We start from the raw sequence: 23,208 nt of genomic DNA on the forward strand, positions 1-23,208 counted from the left end.
ACACAGCATTGATTTACTAATTATGCAAAATGAAACCAAGGTGAGGCTGCGACTGTTTTCCAGTTAGTTAGTTTTCAGCTTCAAAGTGGACTGGATGATTTTTACCCTGCTTGTTTACGGTGCATTAAGAGGTGTATCAGAGGTTTTTGGCTTGGGATTGCGAGAGGTAGTCTGAGTCCCATGTGGTTTCCTGACCTAAGCAGTGTTTACCCAACTGTGCAGTGCATCAGGGTGGAGTCGTACTGTGACTAACAGGCTAATATGGTGGCTTTCCCGACATCTCCTCCCCAGATCCAGAGTTCTTCAGCACTCCTGCCTGAGTATAACAGATTCAGGTTAATCCTCATCCTCGTTCTCATTTTGAGTATGATGCAGCTGCTCAAATTGCCTGGTTTAAGTTGAAAAGAGAGGGAGAGAGAACAGGGATGATGAAATGGGTTGTATTTGCAGTTTTTCAACTTAGCCGTGTGGCTTAGACTGCACTGTAAATGTACTTATTTAAGTATTTGGACAGTTACACATGATCTGTTTGCACTCTATTTCTGCACGTTGGATTTGTAATGGGCCAGTAAATGAGAGGGGAGAGTAATGATTTTCAGTGTAAATGTAAGGCTGATTACATTGTAGCCTGTCACTGCCCTAATGGATCAACTGATGTTTCTATCCAGACGTGATGTCCTCCTTCAATTCATTTATACTAACTTTATAAGGCAGGTTTGAGAGTGTGGTCAGTGGCTCATCTAGAATAAACTGTCCTTTCTAGAAAGTAATCTTACTGTTTAGCTTTTTGCTTTTAAATTGTTACATTGCCATTGTTGAGTATTGATCTAAAACCCTTAAACTCAGTCACCACTAAAAATATAAAACCCATTGATTCATTTAAATGTAAATAAGCATATTTGAGTAAGTAAAATTTCATTTAGGGTCTTTAAGATCAGCAGCACAAAGCGCTTCACAACAAAAATGCCAGAAAGTTCTGCAAAAGCACGTTTAAAAAGATGAGGTTTTAGCTGATATTTAAGAGATCAGTCCACAGAGCTCGGGGCTCTGTGGGGGAGAGAGTTGCAGAGTCTGGGCCACTGTTGCAAAACTGTCTCCTTTAGTTCTCAGGCTTATATGATGCATAGCCAGCAGTCCCTGATTACATGACCTCTGGGATGATCTGGAGATGTATGCATGTAAGAGTTCACTCATGTATGCTGGTGCTTCTCCATGCAGAGCTCTGAAAGTCAAAATCAGAATCTTGAAGTGAAATCTGAAGTTAATGGGGAGCCAGTGCAACTGAATTAGTAACAGTGTGACATGTGAGTACTAAGACTTTACCTTCGCAGTGGTATTCTCAGCAACCTGCATACTATTACTGTAAGGCAGTTTGTACACTTTACTGTGTGTTTATGCTACCCATTCAAAGAACTAAAGCTGCCAGGCTACCTTTTGAGAACCAGTCCACTGTACGTGGGCTTAATAGGACCGAATCTGTGGGTTGCAAATTTGTGAATCTGGTACACTAGCCTTTTCTACAGCCACCATCAGTGCTTTCAACTTAGGGCCCAGCAATGATATGGCACTTTCCCAGGGTCAGTGTTTTGGTATTACCAATGTTTTGTAGTGGAAATGCACAAATCTGCTTTTAAATTAAGCACTGGTAAAGGGATGTGAGGGCCTTGTGTATTTCGAGTGGTTTCTTGTAGAACTAATCGAGTGGGCTTAACGAAGAGAAACTTAACTGTTTTTGTCATTTAAATCTACAAGGAATTAAATCAGGGGTGGGCAATCTCAGTCCACGAGGGCCGGTGTCCCTGCAGGTTTTAGATGTGTCCTCGAACCAACACAGCTGATTTAAATGGCTAAATTAGCTCCTCAACATGTCCTGAAGTTCTCCAGAGGCCTGGTAACAAACTAATCATGTGATTCAGTTGTTGACCCAAGGTGAGATCTAAAACCTGCAGGGACTCCGGCCCTCGTGGACTGAGATTGCCCACCCCTGAATTAAATTGTGGTCGACTCTCATAAGTACAATTATTAATTTACATTAAGGAAACATTCAGTTTTTTCAGACAACAATAGATGCAAGGAGACAGCATATATAGTGTATAGAGCAGGAGCGGCTGTGTGGGTTCCACATTAGTTTTCAGCAGGGCAAAACTCAACATAAGATCAGTGGAATAAGCAACATAACAGATTGGACTAAAGCAAGGCACATCAGGTTGTCCTCAGCTAGTGAACTCTAGCGATGGCGACAGCACAGAGAGTAGGTGCAAAAAGGAAAATGGCACCATAGTGAAATGCAAGGTCTGCTACTACAGCAGATGAATCACGAGGTATCCATGCGAGTCCATGAGAAAACAGGCGTATGGACACAATGTGGAGGTGTAAAAGACTGAATAAGTCTATCCTTTAACTTTATATGCTAAGACCTCCAAAGGAGTATAGTCTGGTTAAAAAAAGAGCGAACAAATGCTGGCATTGAAATAGTTGACCTGCCATCATAATCTAGGCTCAAGCTTGCTGAAAAGGGATTTTCGATTAGCCTTACTTTATCCTTTAAGGTTTATGATCTTTTCTCATTTTGGTCCAGCTTCTACAGACATTGTGATCACACAATGGATTTTGAAAAATCACATGTACTACTTGAAGAATCAAAGGTGGGTTTAGTCCGTCTGACATGATCTGTGATCCTCTGAAAGCTTACCCGGCAAATCTCTGGTATTAATAAAACAACATGTAACGTATTCAGCCAGTTTCCCAGACATTGATTACCCTCTAGACTAGAGACTTCTTCAAGGTTTTTTTCCTCTGTACCATAAATCTGAGGGACACGATACCTATGGCAAAAGACTGAAGGGACTATAATTCCTTCTTTTGTGTTATTTTAAAACCTTAATAATTCTTTGTAGCAGAAGCAGCTTTTTCTTCTTCTTCTAGAGACCGGTCTGGTTAAACATAATGAATGCCTGTCTATGAAATTGTAGCTTCTCTGCAGTGGTTAACTTAAAAAAAAGTTTCCTTTTTTCCCTGTGAAATTGTAGCTTCTCTGAAAGCACTTAAAATTAACCAATCCAGGGATGTAAATGCTCTTCTTACATATTCAGGGATAAGTCGTCACAAGTGAAAAGCAATCCAAGACAAAAAAAAAAAAAAATACATGTTGAGGTCCATTGCAGTAGCTCCATATATATTGCATATGATATAAAGTATCTGCACAGATAGCAGCAAGAGTTGCATTAAACTGCCTCCTTGGCAGGTCCTAGTGGACGTCATTAACCCAGTTCATGTGCTTATGAGAACAAACAGGCATCCAACACCCAGTTAAGAGCCTTGATGATAAAACTCCCGATTGGAGGGGAACTTAATTTGACCAGAACAAGGCTCTTTGAAACTGTCGGTCTTTCTGTGTATGTGCAGGAGGGGTTGCTCTTTTCCTAATCTGCACATCTACCAATTAAGATCTTCACAAATGGGGAACGGGAAGGGGGGGTTATGGTTTGAGCCAGACTGCCGCTATTGCTCAGATACTGGAATAATTTGCCCTTCTACTTCAATCGCCTCTCGCCAGAGGTAATAATCAGCTGTGCCCAGTCTCGCCAAGTCTGGTACTTACTGTACACATCCTAATTATCTCCTGGTAAGAGCTTATTATTTTTCATAATCCATTAAGATAGTCAGAAAGTGTAATTACTCTTTCAGTCTCATCATTCATAGAGTACACGGACTGCCTAGTGACCCAAAAAATTAAAAAAAGATTTTTCTTTTTTAATAAAGGAGTTCTATCTGTGGTTTGCTCTGGTTTGGTATCCCAGCAGAAAAGAACATTTTCTCATGTCTGATGTAAAGTAGTGTTAACTCTGTGAGAAAATCTGGAAAAATCCCACTGTCTTTTTTTTTAAAGATAATTTTCCATCTTTCATGCCGCACAATATTTGAAATGTTAGGAAAATAGCCCATGAGTATCCTGTTCACTACTGTTATAGAGGTCCTCAAAGAAAGGCCATTAGATTGAAGACAAATAATAATAATAACAAAAAACTTGGGTTATTTACTCCAATAATGGGTTCAGTCAAACAGACACACGGAGCATAGTGAACCACTGATTTGATAATAAGATTCATATGTGTTTTATGGAGATAGACATTATGAAAATAGCAAATAATCTTATGCATGTGTAGTGTAGTTTAAAAGACTTGATAAATCAATGACAAGATAGCAGCTGCACCAAGACTAATTTTTGCCCTTTCCATTTATTTATCACTCATATGCAGGTGCATCTTTTCCCTGGCACTTCTAAATGTGTGACTGATCACCGGCTGTCGGTGTTAATCCAAGTCAAGTAGCATATTATGCATTTCCCAATGACAGAAAAAAAAAAATAAACAGACTCATTTCAGAATGTTGCACTAAGCTTTTTAGCATTAATGCCATGCAAATTAAAAAAAAAAGAGAAATATATGGCAATGCTAACAATCCTCCTGCCTTCACTAATCCTGTGCATGGAAAGTTGGCTGGATGGATAAAGGAAGATAAGATTGCTAACACGCAAAGCCTTATTTTCAACCCTGGAGACTGTTTAATCCCTGTAAAACCATGCTCATTACCTCAGTGAAAAAAGGGGAGATTTGCTTAATTAAGTTGTTAAGAAACCAGCAAACCCTGCAGCTGCCTGAGACCACAGCAAATTTCATTTCGGAGAAAGGCTGTGTGATCGACTGACAGTGTGTGTGGGTGTAGGCTTTGAGTGTGCTTCGGATTGTGTGCTTGACAGAAAGATAACACTAAAATAACATAATCTTTCAACTTCTGTCGGATTAGGATTTTTGTGTTGTTGCTAATTGCTGAAACAAGTGTGAAAGGGCAAAGTGATGGACAGGTACAGGGCAATATTAAACATGTTTTCTTAAATGGCAAATAAAAAGTTGAAAGAGTAAAAAAACATTGTGTTGTGACTTTCTTTGTAAATCAAATAACTGCTGAAGATCCAAACCCACTTCGTGCCTTAGGCACAACTTTAATTTTTATATTAGATAGTGCAGGAGTCTGTTTTTTCTTTTTCTTGGTTATACAATAAGCTACTGACTTATTATATCCCTGTGAAGTAGTAGCTAAACAAGCAACCATTCTCCAAAATTTTACTCTGGTTTGGTTAAACAAAGAAATAAAAGATATTACATTGTTTGTCCTTACAGGAGCTACTGCTAGAGGTTGGTTTTGTTGGTTTAATAGGTTATCTATACATGGGGTATTTTAAATATTCATCAACTTATTTTGTTGTGAAATCCGGCAGAAGTAGTTAATTTCCGGTCGCCATCTTTGTTTTAAAGGTGAAGTGTACAGTCGGTTCAGAGGACGACACAAGCTGTTGAGGTGGTCTGTATTCTTGAATATTCTGGCTAGAAAAATAAATATAATATTAATATTAGAATATTCTCGATATCCTAGCAATAAACAAACAGAATGGAGCCCTGGCTAAAAGGATGGACTTATTTAAAAGAGTACGAGGTGGGGAAAAAAGCTAAAACCTCACCTGTTGCATGAGCTGAGATTAGCCACGGGTTAGCCAATGCTCCAAATTTTCAGTAGGGTATTAATGTTTTGAGAAATGTTCAACTGAAATAAAAATTTAATACATTTAATAAAAATTAATCATTTGTTAAACAGGTTGAACAGGATGTGCAACAGCATATCAATCAACCTATTGATGTGCCTTAGAAAACAAGCATACAGGTAGGAATGCAGGCTAATTATAATGGCAGGAGTTTAAAAATGCATGAATTATCATTAGTAACTTCACATAGTTAAAAATGTTTGGCACTTGATGTACCTTTGATTAAATATCAAACCGTATCTTTAGAAATAGTGAAGAGGTTTGTGCTCCAGGCAGTGACACACAGTTTTATGAGTGGCTGTTTCATTTGGGCTGCTCATTACTTTTTAATCACTTGATTAGGGGTATGCGGTAATTGCCCGGTAATTTTAGAAAATGAGCTTCTCAGCTGACAGCATGTTGGGATTTCACCAAGAGGGATCCTAAAGTTTTAAAGTTTGTCACTGACTACACATAAATCACTCCTTAGTTCTCAACCTATACTATTCTGGAATTGTCAAATCAATTATCAGCTGTGTCTGTTTGCTGCTGTTTATTAGTGAGTCTTAGTTTGATGAGATGGAGGTTGTCTAGTATACATTTTTCTTTATTGTTGTGTGTGCATGTTTTAAGAAACTTGAAGTGCTTGGGTGCTGGGATACAGACAGAATACAGACCAGAATAAGGACTAAAAGAATAAGAGTATTGGTGTACTGTCAGATTTGGCAGGTGTAATGCATCCAGTATCAGTTGCTCTGTGTGTTATGTTGATGACCCAGATAATCATTATTCATTCATAATTACAGCTAATCTTTTCAATAACATGGCAAACGTAACGTGTTTGTGCAAGATGGCCTACTGTGTAATTCAGCCTGCCAACCTGTCAGAACCCTGATAACCGCTGATTAACATGTTAGGTAAAATTTTAACAATATTTACCATTTCTTTCTTCTTGTAGTTTTAACATATTTTTATTTGAATTTGATTTAGTGATGTAAAAGCTTCCCTGGTTCAACAGACTGCTTATGTATTTACTGAAGTCTATGTTTCTAACCTCAGGAGTAATCAGTTTATTATGGATTTAAGTTAAAAACAAATATTAGCTCATGTATTAGCGGTTTCTATTGAATAAAACGTGTCAAACTGATATATTTTCCTCTCCAGCTATCCAATTTCTTTTTCAGTTGGAAGTGAATTTCGTATATATTTTTAGGGATCATTCTGACAACCTGTTTCCAGTCAGTCCAAATACACACACAGGCGTTCTCGTTCCTCTTTTACCACCTTTAACACCCTCACACCCTCGTGTTATTCTCTCCTCACCACTTTGCTGCTCCTGTCTCCTTATGTTGCCTCACAAAACTTGCTGTTTTCTCGCTCTCGCTTCATTCTGAGAAAGATCAAACTCCTTATGAATTACAGGCTCGTGATTTAAATGTTGCATTCCACACTGCAAACACACTCCGTGTGCTTATTATTCCCTTTACATCTGTGTCTCCCTCTTCCTCATGTGACGTTGAACATCTAAATTACTTTCCTCTGTGTGACATTGCTGTGCAGCCTGTGTGACCATGCTTGCTCGTTTGCTCTTTTTTTAGTTTTCCAATTTTATTTTTGTCCTTATCCCTCCCCTCAACCTACATCTCCCAGCCTTTACTCCTCCGTTTCTACTTCTGCTTCACTTCCCATGACATACGCCGCCCCCCCATCCCCGGCCAAGCAGCCACCACTGTTTTCCCGTCTACTATCTTCCTCCCTGACAGCCTCCTGTTTTGCATCCATCCATCACTCAGTTTGAGGTTGGTGCCATATGAAAATATGAAGGGCTCAGAGACAAATGTGAGCAAAGGTGGCAGTGTTTGCAGGAGGAGGAGGAAAGCTATTCAATAAGAGACTTTGCTTTTGAGAGAGCAAGGGAGGAGAGTGTTGTCTTCCCTCCTCTCTCCCTCCTCCTCCCTCACGCGCGCTCTCTCTCTCCACACTCTCTCTCTCTGTACAAGCGTGTATTGGTGTGTGCGCCTCCCGTCTCTCCCGGCTCCGCTGTTGTTCGCCGCCACCACAGATGAGCTGGGAAGAGGAGGGAAAGCGGATGTATCTGGCTACAGGAAAGCAGGAGTTTGGATCGGCATACGAGACTAAGCAGCGGCTCTGATCATCAACGACTCTCCCCCTCTCTCTCTTATGCTTTTCTCTGTGTCCCTTTCTCTCTTTCACACGCACACAAACACACACGTGCGCTGTCAGACTCACGCTCGCGCCGGCTGGATGTCTTCTCGCTAGGCTGAACGAGAGAGGTGCTTAGGCTTGTCATTAGTTGAGGGCACGGAAACCATGAGAAGCCTTGTGTGCATGTGCGCTTGGATGTGTGTGGCAGCTCGCATGCACACTCATGCATAAGAGAGTTACCGCGTGAGTGAGAGAGTGTGTGTGTGTTTTTGAATGGAGATGAGTCGGGACATTAAATACACAGAGGCAGCTTTCTCTGGCTTTCGGCTTAAGTGACTTTCACCTCTTGCTCTGGGTGTCACAGAGGACTTACTTCTGGTGTTTTTGTCTGAAATCAAGCAGTCACAGAGGGCAGCTGAGGAAGAAAGAGAGCAGGGCAGTTTGGGATTTGTGTAGAGTGTGTGTTGAGTGGATGTTTGTATGTGTGTGTTGGGTGTAGTAGGAGCCACAGGCAGTCTGGCAGCCACACTAACTCTGAGCTCAAGGGAGTGATTGAGAATGGAGGTGGAGAGGAGAGGGATGCCCTGAGGGAGCATCTTTCTCCTCTGCTGCTTACTCTTCACAGTAGTTATGTGGGTTGTGGAGATCTTTGTCTTCCTGTATCTACTTCCTCTCATTTTTCAGTTGTTTCTTCTTTTTTATCTGTTGTATTTGCATGCTCTGTGTCAGCACTTGCTGCAGATCTCTGTTCCAGTTTTCTAATTTTTTTTTTCATTTTGTCTTTTAGCCTATTTTCCCTGCATCTTGTCAGTGCAGTCAATATGATTTTAGACTATGAATCTAAGCCTTTTACTGAAGTTCCATCTCTGTTTGTGCAGGTGTGAGTTTACGGGTGCTCCCTGGCTGAGGAGGTGGAGAGCCGATGATGGATCTGACGGAGAACTGTGGCAGTCAGGGGAGCCAGGAAAGCTCCAGCCTGCGTCCCACCTCCTGGCAGGCCTTCGCCCACACCAGCACGCTGCATGGCCTTCGCTTTATCTTCCCTTATGGTCAGCCCAGTGCACGCCGCTTGCTTTGGGCTGTGGCTCTCCTGGCCTGCCTGGGATTGTTAGCCCTGGAAAGTACAGAGCGTTTGGCCTATTTCCTCTCCTACCCTCACGTGACCAGCGTGGATGCTGTGGTGTCAAGCAGCCTGGTTTTCCCTGCTGTGACCATTTGTAACCTCAATGTGTATCGCTTCAGCCGTCTCACACGCAACGACCTGTACCACGCCGGAGAGCTGCTAGCCCTGCTCGATGTGCACCTGGCTATCCCCCAGCCACACCTGGCGGAGCCTGATGTGCTTGCGTTCCTACAGGAAAAGGCAAACTTCACGGCCTACAGGCCCAAAGCGTTCAGCATGAAGGAGTTCATTGAGAGGGTTGGCCATGACCTGGAAGAGATGATGCTCTACTGCAGATACCAAGGTGAAGACTGCAGTCCCAGCGACTTCAAAACCGTGAGTATACTCTCTACGTGTTGTATTCTAAATGTCAGCTCTTTTGGGCTGAGCTGGGATCGGACCCTCTCTGCAGTCTCCTAGTCATCAGGTGGCTCTGTTTCTGTGGTGTTCAGGTTACGTGTAGAAGGTTTCTAGTGAAGAAAAAAACGTTAAATGACTTGGTGGCTGATGGTTGTGCTTTCCCTCCCATGGTGCAAGACTGAGAGCATCCTGGCTGTTTCTTTTCTGAGTTACTATGTTTGGCTGCACAGGTTGGAGTTTAAGCTTTCTTGAAAATATATTCTTTTCTGTTGCTTTGTTGTTGTCCTCAGCCTTCACACAATAGCATCACCTCACTGGCAAATACAAAATATACTTCAGTGACAAGTCTAAAGTATTTTAGTCACTGAAGCAGAGGAACAGATTTGTCTTGGGCCATAGCGAATAGTAAATTCCCTCATATCCGATTGGCACTTTCTTTATTTCTGCACTCAAGTATTTTTGTTCTCTTAAATCCAGTAACACCAAGTACCAAATAAATAACACCACTAAAATCACTCTGTTGGCTTATCTCAGAGTGGAAAGTCACAGCTAAAACATACCATTATTTTAATATTTTCAGGTGTAGGACCCCTTGGTCTATTCTGTATTTCTAATGTGCTTGTACAACTTGAGGCCATTGATCAGAGCAAAGTGGAGGTGTGTTAGAGAAATGTGTGTGTCTGGTTGCACTAATAAAAAGGAAATTGGCTTTTTGGCCTCTGTGTTTGTGATATTTTACTTTTTGGCAGTCAGAGTGAGCAAGTTGTGCAGTAAATTTGGTTTTAACACATAAAGACAGCATTCGAAACACCCACTGTTGCATACTTGGATTTTGCAATTAGATCTATCAGTGATTCTGTGAGCAGTGCAGTGGATGCAGTGTGTGAATGTTACTAAAGAGAACAGTGAAGTGTTTTTTTTTCTGTAGACATAGAGGATATAAATGGCTCTTTCTTCATTGAGAATTCTTCAACACAATTGCTAAAGACTTTATAGCTATGAAAATCATGGATTTTGTTGCTTGTCCCAAGACAATGAGTTGTATCCCAGAGTTGTTTCAAGGTTTAACTAAGTCTTGCATATGTAATATTTTTACAGACCAATTTAAATGCATCCTGTGCAGTATCAGAGATTTGGATGTTTTATTTATTCTGCTGTTTATCTCTTGGCAGACTCTTGAGTTATGCAATTCATCGTACTGAACACAGAATCTGCATTAGTTTTAATGGTGTTGCATTATCATTACCTGGTAAGCTAAAGATTTTTCAACATCAATCTGCTTGTCATTATTATGTGACTGCAGCAATGTAACTATGACAATAATGGAAGTTTAATGGGATTTTGATTGTGTTTTTGAACATGAATCCAGGTTTGAATCAACTTAACATTATGAATCACTGATCACATTCTCTTGATTGGCTTCATTCACTCAAACAGGCGCCCTGAAACCATCTTGTAGTTGTGCCGCTGCTGGGGGAATTCCCATGATGCACTGAGTATTTCTTCTCCAGTCCCCTCTTTTTCACTCCCTATGCACAAGTTCTGCTCTCCTTTTCTCTTTCTCCCCTCCCTTAGCCTGGTTCTCTTCCTGTTAAACAAGGGTGCATTTTCCCACTGTTGCCAGGTACTACTTACAGGGCCTGATTGTTGGGGTATCTTCTCTAATATTGTAGGGTCTCTACCTTCCAATATAAAGAGTCCTGAGGCAGCAGTTAGTGCTAAATAAATAAAATTGAATAAAACTATTCAGCTGTTAATGTTCAAATTTACAAGATTTGTGTTTTCATAAACATTTGTTGGTGCTGTCATCGACACAGTCTCTTTAATGGCCTAGTTTTCTTCAAGGGACACATTGGTCTGATATACTGCTTCTACTTTAATAGTATTACAAACTTTAGTGTAGCCTCATGTTGGACTACTCCTCGACTACTACTTTTAATTGAGGAAGTTGGCTGTTTAGCTGAGTAAAGACACTGGTGTTGAGAGAAAGCATGAATTTTTTCACCTTTCAGGTTAAATGTAAAGACTGTGAACCGTATTAAAATAGAACTGCTATTGGAAAATTACTAAAAATGGTGCCAACTTGATGTTATGAATTCTTCAAACTTCAAAAATTCACCAATAGATTCTAATCTTGCATAAAACAGATGGAAAGTATTTTAAGTGGTATGAAAAACCCCACAATGCTGATTAAAGAAAGCTTTGCTGTGTGTGTGTGTGTGTGTGTGTGTGTGTGTGTGTGTAAAATCAAATGTATGAAGTAAATAAGCTTAAGCATGCAAAACTACTTTGAGTATACTCTGTGAATCTTTTTAAATTGTATCTACTGGTCCATCGTTTCATCGTAGAGCAGTGATAAAATGATGCATGGGGTCATTTAGGAAGTTGCCCAACAGCTTGAATTTCTATTTAAAGATGCTGCTGATATAGCTCTGTATTAATGAGATGTTTTGTTTTTTGTGCCTGCCCCAAACCTGATCAGTGATGCATGTACAATGCATGCAACAGCTTGTTGAAGCTGCTACTGGGACTTAATCTTCTTTGAAGAGCTCTTAATTTTGTGAAGTGGACTAACAGAACACATCAACAGCATTATTGAACCTGGGATGTGTGTAATCCGAGCTGTTAAAGCTTCTCGCTCTGTGACACTTATTTTAGGATTGATATCATCGTGCTTTATCCTGAGAGGTGCTCGATGCAGACGCTAATTGGAAAAACAACAATGGTAGATCACACTTTGGGAGTAGTGATTTTCTGTTCATGCCTTCATATGGATACTTCCCTGGAAGCTCTGATCCATATTGCACTAAGCTGCAGCAAAGCTGCTGGTGAGCAATTCTCTGCTTATATCTGCCAGGAGAACATTTGATTTTCATAATTTCATTGTGTTGAATCTTCAGGGAGTTAATTCAGAGCTGGCTTGGCTATGTCTGTTCCTTTCCATGCAGCTCAGTGAGTCAGTGTAACTTCCCTTTAGTAACCGTCTTGCATATTGTGTGACGCGTCTTTGACCTAAAGCCGGGTTCAAAGATAATCGTGTTGACAGAGCGGCTACTAGAAGGCACTGTCATCCTCTTTGCCCTCTGCCTGTTGCTGCTTCTGAGCTCCTCCTGAATTCTCCCCACTGCTCTCTGTCGACTTGCACTGTCTCTCCCTCTCTCTGTCACTGCAGCGACACACCTTCATATCTCCGGCGCCTTCTGAGTAAAAAAGAAAAAACAGTAGGACCCCCAAAATAGAAAAACACATGCATGAATGGACTCAAACACATGGATCCAGACAAACTCATACACAAACGCACCAAAATATACATATACATGAATGAGTATACACACACACTGAGGCACAGCATTACCATGACACTCCAGGGACCCGAGTCAGCGCTTGAGTGACACTGTGATGAATGACCGTGGGGAGGATTGTGGGGACACGAGAGTCAGTGTGATGTGACTGATGGAACTGGAACACAGCGCTGCACAAAAGGGAAACGGCAACAGTGTGCACATTACCACGTATATGCATGTATTATGTGTTGCCTTCTTTTTTTTTCTTTTTTTTTAGCATTTTTAAAATGTGCAGACTGCTCGTCCTGTTAATTTCTGTTTATACATGAGTGCCTCTGCAACCTACTTGACGTGATTCTTTCTAAATAAGCACTTTGGTGTGCTCGTTTTTCAAGGATGGCAGAAAAGCAGGGCGCATTTCAAGCCAAATTCAGCATCCTCGCTTCCAAACAGAGCCAGTGAACAAAACAAAAGCCTGCTTTTTTATTTTTTTCCTTCTCCCCCCCCACTTGATTCTTTCAACGCAGCATCTGCAAGGATGCTGAGTGGTCGTAGTGCTTCTCCATCCTAGTTATCAAGTTGTGACTGTGAATCTGTGAGAAAGTTGTGGTGCTGAGTGTGGAAAAGAAATTCAGAGCCAAGGCTCAGTCTATACCTACCTGTCTAATACAGGGAATAATTTCATGTTTTTTCAACTTCTATCACTTGCATTGTCCCATAAAGATATGATTATATCACCCTTTCAAAAAATGGTAACCAAAATATGGCAGCGCATAAATGTTGGTTTCTCAAATAGTCTAGAAACAGTGACACAAGTAGTTTGTGCCTGAGGGATCTTTGTATTAATGAAAATGGATAATAGATGCGATTTTGTTTGGGGGAAAAAAAAAAAACCCTCATAGTGTTGGAGATGGCTGTATCGATGATATCATTTTTAACTTTCCATTGCTTTAATTCCTGTGTTCTTTCAGTTTTCATGCTGCTTTCAATTTCAGTTTTTTGTTGTGCTGCTTTTAATTCCATTATTTTATGCAGTGTAACGACTTTGTTAAGTGCTTTCTGACTCTAGCTTGTAAATAGCACTTAATATATATATTTTTTGGCTTAGCTTTGCAGTGCTGATTCGATACTTCTCTGTCAACTATTTTAGAAATGTGGTCAATTTATTTCTAGACATCTAATATTTTTACTCAGAGCCAAGTGCTATATATTGGGTTAGTGTTATTATACTTACTAATGTTATTATTTTAATGGTTGTCCCGCTTTGCCTGAAACAAAGACCACCTTTTCCAATTGTAACCCTAACCCTAATAGACACCCCCTCACTCCCTAAGGCTTGTCATTCTGCAAGAATCCTGTTAATATCATACCTACACTTTTTAATGAAACTTTAACCATCAGGGAAAAGAAGCAGATGCCAAATGTCTTTAATTTAATGAGCATGACTATCATTTAGGGACTCTTCTATTAACCAAATTGATCATGCAGTGAAAATTGTAAGAAACTGTGTGCCTAATAACTTCAGCTCAGTCTTTTCCTGGCATAAATTGTACTTATCTATTCATATTAACCTCACTGCCCATCCTTAAAATTTTGCTGGTGTAGGTGTAAGCCTATCATGTGTTATGTGTTTGTGTATTAATCAATTTGCCTGTGCCTGTGTTTGTTTTGCCGGGTGTGATTACAGCCATGATTAAATGCTGATTGATCACACTGACAAGACACATCAGTGTCTGCCAGAGTGAATCAGCTCATTGGGCCTCTCCTGCATTCCCTGCATGCTTCAGTAATATATATAAATACCCCTGTAGTAGGACTATCCTGGGATGACCCTATCACACTCTCAGGCTTAATGTGAAACCTGATAGCAGCCAGACCCAGAGGTCTGTATCAAACAGATACTAATTAGCTACTCATCCATTCCTCTGACCAGAACCTTGTTGGAGCAGCACTGTCAATGTAATGGTGCTGGCTGTTTACAACAACAGCAGTTAGTCATTACATGCAACCTGTGGCCTTAGCACTTCACAGGCTAATTATTGCATGGCTAGATTTGCCTCGCTTTCACCAGTAGAGCAGGAGTAGCTTACTGTCAGTCACCAATGTGTCGGGGGATTATGTGCTTTCTAATCTGTCCTCCCCCTTCTCCTCCTCCTCTGGCCACTCCATCTCACTAACAGCATTTTATCACTTTTGCATTCATTTCTCAACATTTGAAAGCCCAGTGCGTCACATTAGGTTTTAGTGGATGTACTGTATTAATCACTAATGCGGTATTACCGTGGCATTTTACATTCCCTGCAGGCATGATATCTCAGTCTCTTTAAAGGGCATGGAAAGCACCACAGCCACCCACAAGCCTGCCTTTCTAAAACACCCTGGAGAGGCATGCAACCTGTGCTGTTTAACCAACTTGGAAGAAAAGTTGGAGTGTAGCCACAGACAGACAGCTTAGTGTGTGGATAGTGCTTATGTAGTAGACGGTGCAGCTGTCTGCAGTGGTGTATTATAGTAGGTTGATGATGGAGTGTGTGTAAAAGGAGTAATTTTCCCCAAAGGGGTTTTCTACTAAAAATAATTGCCTTGGTAATTAATGTAATGATTAATTTATTTGTGTCAAAACAAAGTTTTTCTTTTTTTCCCCCCACTAAAATAATGTAGGAGATGTTGGGTGTAACAGTGAAAGTGAAGTGCTTCGTTTCTACAGCTTTAATCACGAGGAGCATACTCGTGTGTCCTTTTTTGTCGCATAGAATTATTAAGGATGGCGTTCCAGCTTTGTTCTGAGCTAAATCTACCAAGAAGTATAAAGGAAGTCTTCTTGGGTAAATTGTTAATTTAACAGAGTGAATACATCAGTGAACAGTGTGGCCTTTATCCCATTAAGACATGGAGTACACTGCCACAACGGAGCTTGTTTTTTGATATAGTAATGATAAAGGATACTAGATTTAATGAATAATTGTTTATCTTTTTGTATGTGATTTTGGCTTAGTGTGATGAGAGGCATGTTACAACCTAAATTACAACCTATAACTGTGTTATCAGGCTACCTTAACCATATTACACTTAAAAAACACTTTAACTTATGATATGGGCATCAGAAGCATTGCTTTCCATAGTAGTCTAAACACAGGGAGCCATGTTGGAACTTTGCTTCAAAGAACTGAAACTGGAGTCTAAATCAGAAGTCATCAAACTGAAAAAAACAAATTTGAAATTTATTTTTTAATGGTTTATTATTCCTTGTTGTAGAATATTTTGTTTGGTTTCTGAAAATCACTGAAACCCACTGAAAGTCTTCTTTTCAAATAAGCTGCTCTCATTGATGACAGACTGCTTAATTCTGTAAGTGTCAATCTATTGACATGAGGTATCAGTAGCAGCATTATAGTGCAATGGTAGTAGTCTGTCTAGTGAGTTAGGTGGAGTGATGCTCAGTTGACACACTTGTTTACTTTTGGGAAGCACATCACGAGCTGCTAGCATTTTCTCCAAGGATAACTGTCATAGGCTGGTTTTGCTCAACAGTATTTTATTTTTTTTTGCCCCAAGTCAAACAAGTTTGTGATTTCCACGTTTATTGGAAAGTGTAGTCTTCCATAATTTGCAAGGTGTTTTCATGGAACCTGTTGAAGTAGCTCTATTTTTAGGTACTAAACTGCCTCCTGACATGCCTGAGATTGCCTCATTCACCACTCATGTGTGGTGTTGGTATATCATATATATTGCGATATGACACATAATTTATACCAGTGGACAGTATGATATGGCCTGATGTGTCTTGCCAATGGGAAGTGGAATGTTTATGAGAATGTGTTCATACTGTTTAACCCAAAGCTGAATTCAGTTACAGGATGTTGATGTAATATAGCCTTTTGGATAATAGGTTTTGCCTACATTTAATAATTATTTTCATTTGTCAGTAAGCCGGACATTTTTATATTTTTTCTTAAATAACTGATCTACTGTTTGATCTATAAAAAACAGAAGGCATGGTCATACCTTATCTTATCTTACTTTATCAACATTAAGATGAAAAACAGAATAAAAAGGTGGAAGTAGAAAACATTTGACATTTTGATAAAAAAAAAAAAAGAAAAACAAATGGCCAGAGAAAGCTGATTATATTTCTGTCAATCAAATAATTGATTCATAAGATAAAAAATAGCAGCTCTAATTGGTTTAAGCTTCCTTCACTAAAACTCTAGACTGTCAGTCCCATTCAGAAAAACTATCTCCATCCTATCGTCTAGCTCAGGACATCCCTAATGGCCGTTTTATTCTTGTGACTAAGTTAACCATCCAGTGTTTCTCTGCATGAAACAGAAAATGAGAGGTTTATGGCAGAGGCATGGAACTGTGGCAGGGCGGTCCATGAAGTAGATGGTGGTTGTAGATGTCATGGTTGTAGATGTTGGCTGGCGCTCACACTAGCAAAGAAAGAAGAGAAAGCTAAAAGGGGAGAGTGGTATCGCCCTTTACCTAAGCAACCTATCTGGAGACCTACTTCATCTTGGCCACGGGAGGACGACGGGATGATGTGTGTGATTTAATGTACTGCAGGCTATGTTTATATTTTCATGTGTATGGGTTTGTGTTGTCATATGCAATCAGTCCTCATGTGTGTTTGTGTTTGTGTGTGTAAGAGCTCCTTGATGAATTAGCCATCAGTTGCTTCCAGCAGATATTGACTGTTTGTGAAATCAAAGGTCAAGTGGCTAGTTAACTTGAATTCCTTTAGTCTGTTTTGCTGCCACGGAGTGAAAATTACATGTTTTCTGAATCAGTACTTAACCTCCCAGAAATACCGTCTCGCATGCTTTATTGATCAGCTTGAGAATTCGTATTATTGTTTACATGTATTGCAGATAGTATAGCCAGCCGGGAGCAGCACCCTGGGACATAAAGGCATAAAGCTGTGTGACAGCCTGAGATTGTAATCATATTTATATGCTTCCTGCAGTTTCAGTGCAGTTTTAGTTTTCAGATGTGTTGAAATCCATGAATTTCAGTAGCCACAACAAATGACACTAAAATAAGCCTACGTGACTGTTTCAGAAACCAAAGGTTAGAAAATGTTGACTTTTCTGTCTCCGCCTGCTGTACAGTCACCTTAAATGCTCAGTGTTGCACATTTATTTTTAAAATCACTGATGTTTGCATCAGTGAAAGGATAAAATAAACATTGGTCACAAACATGGTCATATTCATGCAAATGAATTAAATCATTTTCTGTGGTGACCTGTGTTCCTGAGTAAGACTGTTTCACTTGTGTACCTAACTCAGACATTAATACGTCACACTTCACGACTTCTGAAGTGTGATGCATTAATTAGTCTAGCTAATATAATATAATATTACTGGCTACGAGTTATGCTTGGTGATTTTATTTGTTTTTTCCATCTTTGAAAACGATGTGATCACTAAGGTATTGGGAAACCCACCATGCTCTTATTTTGAAAGTTCAGTCACACCTGAACCGTTAGCACCAGCACTTCTATGGTCATCATAGCACTCCTATGTTGTGAGACTCATCCTGCAGTTTGATAAACTAACGCCACCATCTTAGGCTGCAGTGTGTTGCTACCCCCCAATATTTCCTTAATATCTGTGAGCTAGGGGGTCACTAAAACCAGCACTTGAAGCTGGGTGAGAACTGGTTCAGGTGCGGCGACACTGTGAGCTTAGGCTGCAGAACAGAACCAAGAGTATTATCGTAGACTAAAGTTCAAGATGGTGGAGTTCAGGTCTGTTCAAGTGAAAAGAAACTCACTAGCTGTACAGAGACAGCTGACATTAATCCATTATTTATTATCACAAACTGTTTAAGAAAATCTAGGTGAAACCCTCCTGGAGCTACAGCTTTTAGTCATCAATTTTTATTATTATTTTGTATGTTTTCCTCTTAGATGTTGAGATAGTCCGTAGACCAGTTCTGACTCCTGAGCTGTATTTTGCCAATAGGTGGACATATATGTGAAAATCCCTTGATAATCCCTTGATAATGTATAAAACTTGATAAAACAGCTTTGCATCCCTAAAACTGTTTTGGAAAGCGATCATTTAATATATTACTTTGAAGTTTAATATGTACTTAAGTATGATCAGGTTGTTACATCATCTACAGAGTTAGAAGCTCCTGAATATATTTTTGTTGGTTTCTCAGTTGGCACCTGAAATTTCAGTTCTTTTTAGGGGTAGATCAAAGTAAAAATGTTCATGTTTCAGTCTTTAACTGGTAATTTTTCTTTTACACTTCACATACCGTGTGCAAAAAGTATTGCCTTCGAGGGTAATGCACAGAACTGAAATTGAATGCTAGAGTGAGGGTATCTGCTGCTACTGGAAAACCTACTTTGGTTTCAATACTCTGATAAAGGAATGCATTGACTGCAATCAAATATTCATGAATTAGTGCTATTAGATTGAATTGGCCATTGGACATTGAACTGCTATAGCTCACTTTGTTAACATTTTTGGTCCTTAGCTATTTGTTTGTGAGGTTGGATGTGATTCATTGTTCAGTTGGTATGTCACTTCTAGGATCAGAGTTCAGAAAGTTTGTTGGTGCAGCAAAGAAAACAAATGAAACCAATGTATAAATGCAAATTTTTGTCACATGTTGTCAAAAGATTAAGTTTCTAACTGTCAAATTTTCACTTAAGGCACTTAAATGGTGCATACCATTAGTACAGAGGACTGACTGGGATATTTAGGCTATTTCTACATCAGTTTGCAAGCTGGCATTTTGAGTGGTTTGCCTAAAGTGATCTCACTGTGGTAAAGAGTTAACTTTACAAAGAGACAATTTACAATCTTGTCAAAATTATGCTGATCGTTCTATTGTTAGAAAAAGCTATAAAGTATTTGCATTTTAAATAGGAGCTACACCGAGGGATTAAAACACTAAACTGAACATGGGACATGTAATTGATCCATCATCCATCACCAGTTCTCTGCATAGTCTGTATTGTTTAATTTCCTGCTATGGGGATTTGAGCACGCTTGACAGTCAGCTTTTTTGTTGTGTAAATTCTGATAAAGATGACTACATCAACAATGCCTGTGCAGGCGAGCAGAGCACAGACAGCTGGGTACTTTTTATCAACACAGTAGCCAAACACGTGATTTCATGATATCTGAAGTGATTACCTTTCATATGTTAGCCTTCTTTGCCTTTCTGTAATCTTTCACATAGTGTCTAAGCTGAGCATTAGATTTCCAGAATTGACCAGTTGATGGTAAAAAAATCACAGGTTCTCCTTAAACGGGGTAGCTGACTCTTTCAGAGTCCTTTTTGTCCACCTGTCTCTTTTAATCTCCGTAAGCTACACTGGAGCCCTTTTGATCTCGATGGTAATACACACGTGAGAGCTGGATGTTCAGGGCCCTGTTTCTGCCAGGATACAGAGACTTTGATGGAAAGCAACCATTGGTTAAACTGATACCTTGATTTGTTGAGTCATGATGGCCATTATCATCTTTCTAAGGACTATGAAACAACTACTTGCTTATACATCTGCAGTTAACTGTGGTTTAAATATACAAGGTCAGAAAGCATTTTTAATGTATTTTTTTTTTTCAGTCAATTCATAACAACTGCATGCTGTGGTGAAAATATATCAATTACTTGCTTGTGCTTTACAGTACACAGTTTAGAGAGTGAGATGAGGCCTAAGTAAATAAGAGGAATGGTATGAAGGGTTAAATGTCTTAATAATCCCTTCAACAGCTCCATCTGTCAGGATCTGCCTTGTCTTCAGGTATGGGTGCTGTTCTCCTAGAAAGGATCTTACATTGGTGTCAGGGCAATGTGTGATGTTTCTATCAAAATGACACAGGACAGTGCGCAGACAGCATGACTGGAAATCACAGACGATGGCCCCACAAGGCCAAGGTTGGATTGATTCTCTGTCTGCTTCTGAGTTTGTCTGACTGTAGTCTTTCTTTTTCACTATATCTTGGAGTATATCTTTAAGTGAAGTATAATTGCAAGCTAAAAACATTTAACATTTGTTATCTAATCTCTGGTCAGTGTACTTCATTATGTTCAATCCTTTGTTTTGATTGGCAGTAAATGTTAGCAATAGATCCAACTTTTTCGAATAAAGCATCTGACATACATTGCCTATATAAATGCACTAACAGTATTTTAACATAAAATGCAATGAACATAGTCTTACAAGATGTAATGACATAAAAAAATGTTTCTCAAGAATTGGGTGAGACCAAAGAACAGAGCTAAAAGTATGTTAATGCTGAGCCTACTGCACATTCGTAAAGCAACCCTTTGTATTATTCACAGTTAAGTAATCTCACACTTTTATCTTGTAATACTATTTAGCTGTTTATCTACCTCATGCACTTCTACTTTAGTTAAACCCCAGTTGCGCAGGCTTAGAGACTCGTCTGTGACCCCTTAGCAACCACTGGTCGCTAGGGAGTAGTGTGTATTTCCAGTCACCTGGCAAATGAAAATTTGAATTCCAGCCACTTCGGTGTAGCTGGAGGTTGCAATGACTTTTTGTTGCCAGGTGGTCATCGGCCAGTATCTGTGTGAGCGAGGTTTCAGTTAACTTAAATTTTACAAACTGGTATTTTCTTTGTGTAAAAGGATCATGAAATCACGGCTTTCAAAGACAAATATTAAGGAAATATAATCATGCTGCTAATTTAAAACACAATTCTCCAAGCTGTGTTTAATTCTGGTGTGTGACAGATGTCAAAAAATAGTTTTTGGAGAATTCTCTCTTCTGTTGACTGTGCCTTACTTGCTGTGTTTTGAACTTGTATGACCCTAAAACTTGATTTCTGCCGTTTTTAAAAATTAAAGTTTTGTTCTGCTGCGACTGAGTGAACTCAGTCTCAGTGAACTCAGTCTCACTTTCAGCTGCCATCACTGCCTCTCTCCTCGATTTGGCAGCAGCGCTGTGTACAAAATAAAATAAAACCTGCATGAACAACCATTTATTTGCTTGTTAGCATGGTTAGTTTGTTTGTGCATGTTGAAAAAGATGAAAGAATACACTGTTTTATTCTGTCCTCTGTCTACTCAGTGCTCCTCAGATCTCTAAGTACACTGTTACAAAGAACACACCCGATTCATAAACCCTAAGTGCTTCTTCACTAGAACCGGCCCCCCGGTGTGTGCTGAGCCACTGCATGGGGAGTGACATGGATTGGATGTCTTGGGCAACCTGTTTGCTGATGCTACATTGTTGATCTTTGTGTCACTGAAATTCATCTTGGATCCTATTTCAGTGTCAGTGATAAAAGCTGGTATGCTGCAAATGAAATGCTGGAGAATGGCAAGTTTTTAGGTTTTATGTTTGCAGCTGCAAAGATTCTGAATGCCAGCTATATATTGGGGTGTTTTTATATTTGTTTTGTCATGTTTGATTTTTTTTTTTTAAAGCAAAGGTTAGCTGGTTTGTGGACCATGCCTGTGTTAGTGTAGATAAGTGCATTTAGTGATGTCTGCTTCTGTGTTAAATGAATGAACCTGAAATGATCTCACTGATCTTACTGATGTATTAGTTTTTACTTTCTCTGGTGCAATTAGCTTAAAACTACCTTCGAAATGACAAATGGAAGCAAATTAGAGTCGGAATTGTCCAAGATGACTACTTAATAATCAAACAGGAGTACTTGGACGTAAAAGCCTGCCTCTAATACCAGCTTGCTGGCATATGTGGTTAAAGTAAAAAAAGAAAGAAAGACCCATTGCTACTATTTGAGGAAATGTGGTAAACAGCACACAGTATAAAGACACAAGTTGATGGCGCAACCAGCAGATAACATGTCCCCATTTTCTCACTTGGAGGGAAAATGGTATGGGCAGTGATGACACTGAATTTGAAGTACCCGTCTGGGTATTTACTGAACACCATGGTGAAAACCACAAAAGCCTTCGATAAGAGACATCTCAGATGTCTGATATGCTGTCTTGCATAAATCTGAACTTGTGACATTCCACATAATGTAGTGTTGTGCTTTTATTGTATTCCGCAGCACTCATAGCATCCTTTGAGAGCTCATTTGAATGAATATTTTACCAGGCATAATCCTTTATTCCATCTCTGTATCTTAACTAGACATTTTTTTCCTATGATGAAAGTAAACTTAAAAAAAATACATTCCAGTCTTTATTTTGTATAAATTACGCATATATTAGCATTAGTATAGTACAGGATTGCAAACAAATGCACTGAGTTATTTATCGCACTCTGCTGTTCTCACCATGTACTCTTTACCTTGTTACCTGTTCAGTCATTCTCAGTCTAATTATATCTAGCTGAATTTGTGTCAGTGCTGCCTTATTTACTTTCTCCCTTCTGCATTCACACTCAGTTCTGCTTTGGCAGTTACCGCCTCACTTTCCCTTCCCATTCATTATTCAAGGAGCGGTTGCTTGGATGTCCACGGATCTGGATCCAAACTTCATCCTGAGATACCTCATGTGGCACCTCATGCGGCGACTTGTAACATTAGTAGCTGTCTCTATCATGTCATGCTGCAACAACACTTCCCATACTGCTGGCAGTGATACCTGCTGGTGTTCATGACAGGATGAGTGCATTTTTGTGAAGTGAATGTGCCAGCTCATTGTCGGCATCAGCTCTGATACGGGAAGGTCGGTGGTTGTGGCGTTTGGA

At 39.7% G+C, this 23,208-nt stretch overlaps 1 protein-coding gene across 5 annotated transcripts in view; it reads left to right on the forward strand.

Moving 5' to 3' along the window:
- Positions 1–5,279: 5,279 nt before the first annotated feature.
- Positions 5,280–23,208, forward strand: part of asic2 (acid-sensing (proton-gated) ion channel 2) — a 392,319-nt gene continuing 374,390 nt past the window's right edge. Inside the window, exons 1-4 of one of the 5 annotated variants that reach the window (XM_039610817.1) lie at positions 5,301–5,358; positions 5,653–5,718; positions 6,385–6,495; positions 8,623–9,242. In XM_039610817.1, coding sequence (XP_039466751.1) covers positions 8,667–9,242 — 576 coding nt within the window. In that variant the 5' untranslated portion in view covers positions 5,301–5,358; positions 5,653–5,718; positions 6,385–6,495; positions 8,623–8,666. The other 4 variants (XM_039610818.1, XM_039610815.1, XM_039610816.1 and 1 more) reach the window with 4 other exon arrangements.

This window comes from Oreochromis aureus, linkage group 4, assembly GCF_013358895.1.
Source record: "Oreochromis aureus strain Israel breed Guangdong linkage group 4, ZZ_aureus, whole genome shotgun sequence".
NCBI classification, from domain to species: domain Eukaryota; kingdom Metazoa; phylum Chordata; class Actinopteri; order Cichliformes; family Cichlidae; genus Oreochromis; species Oreochromis aureus.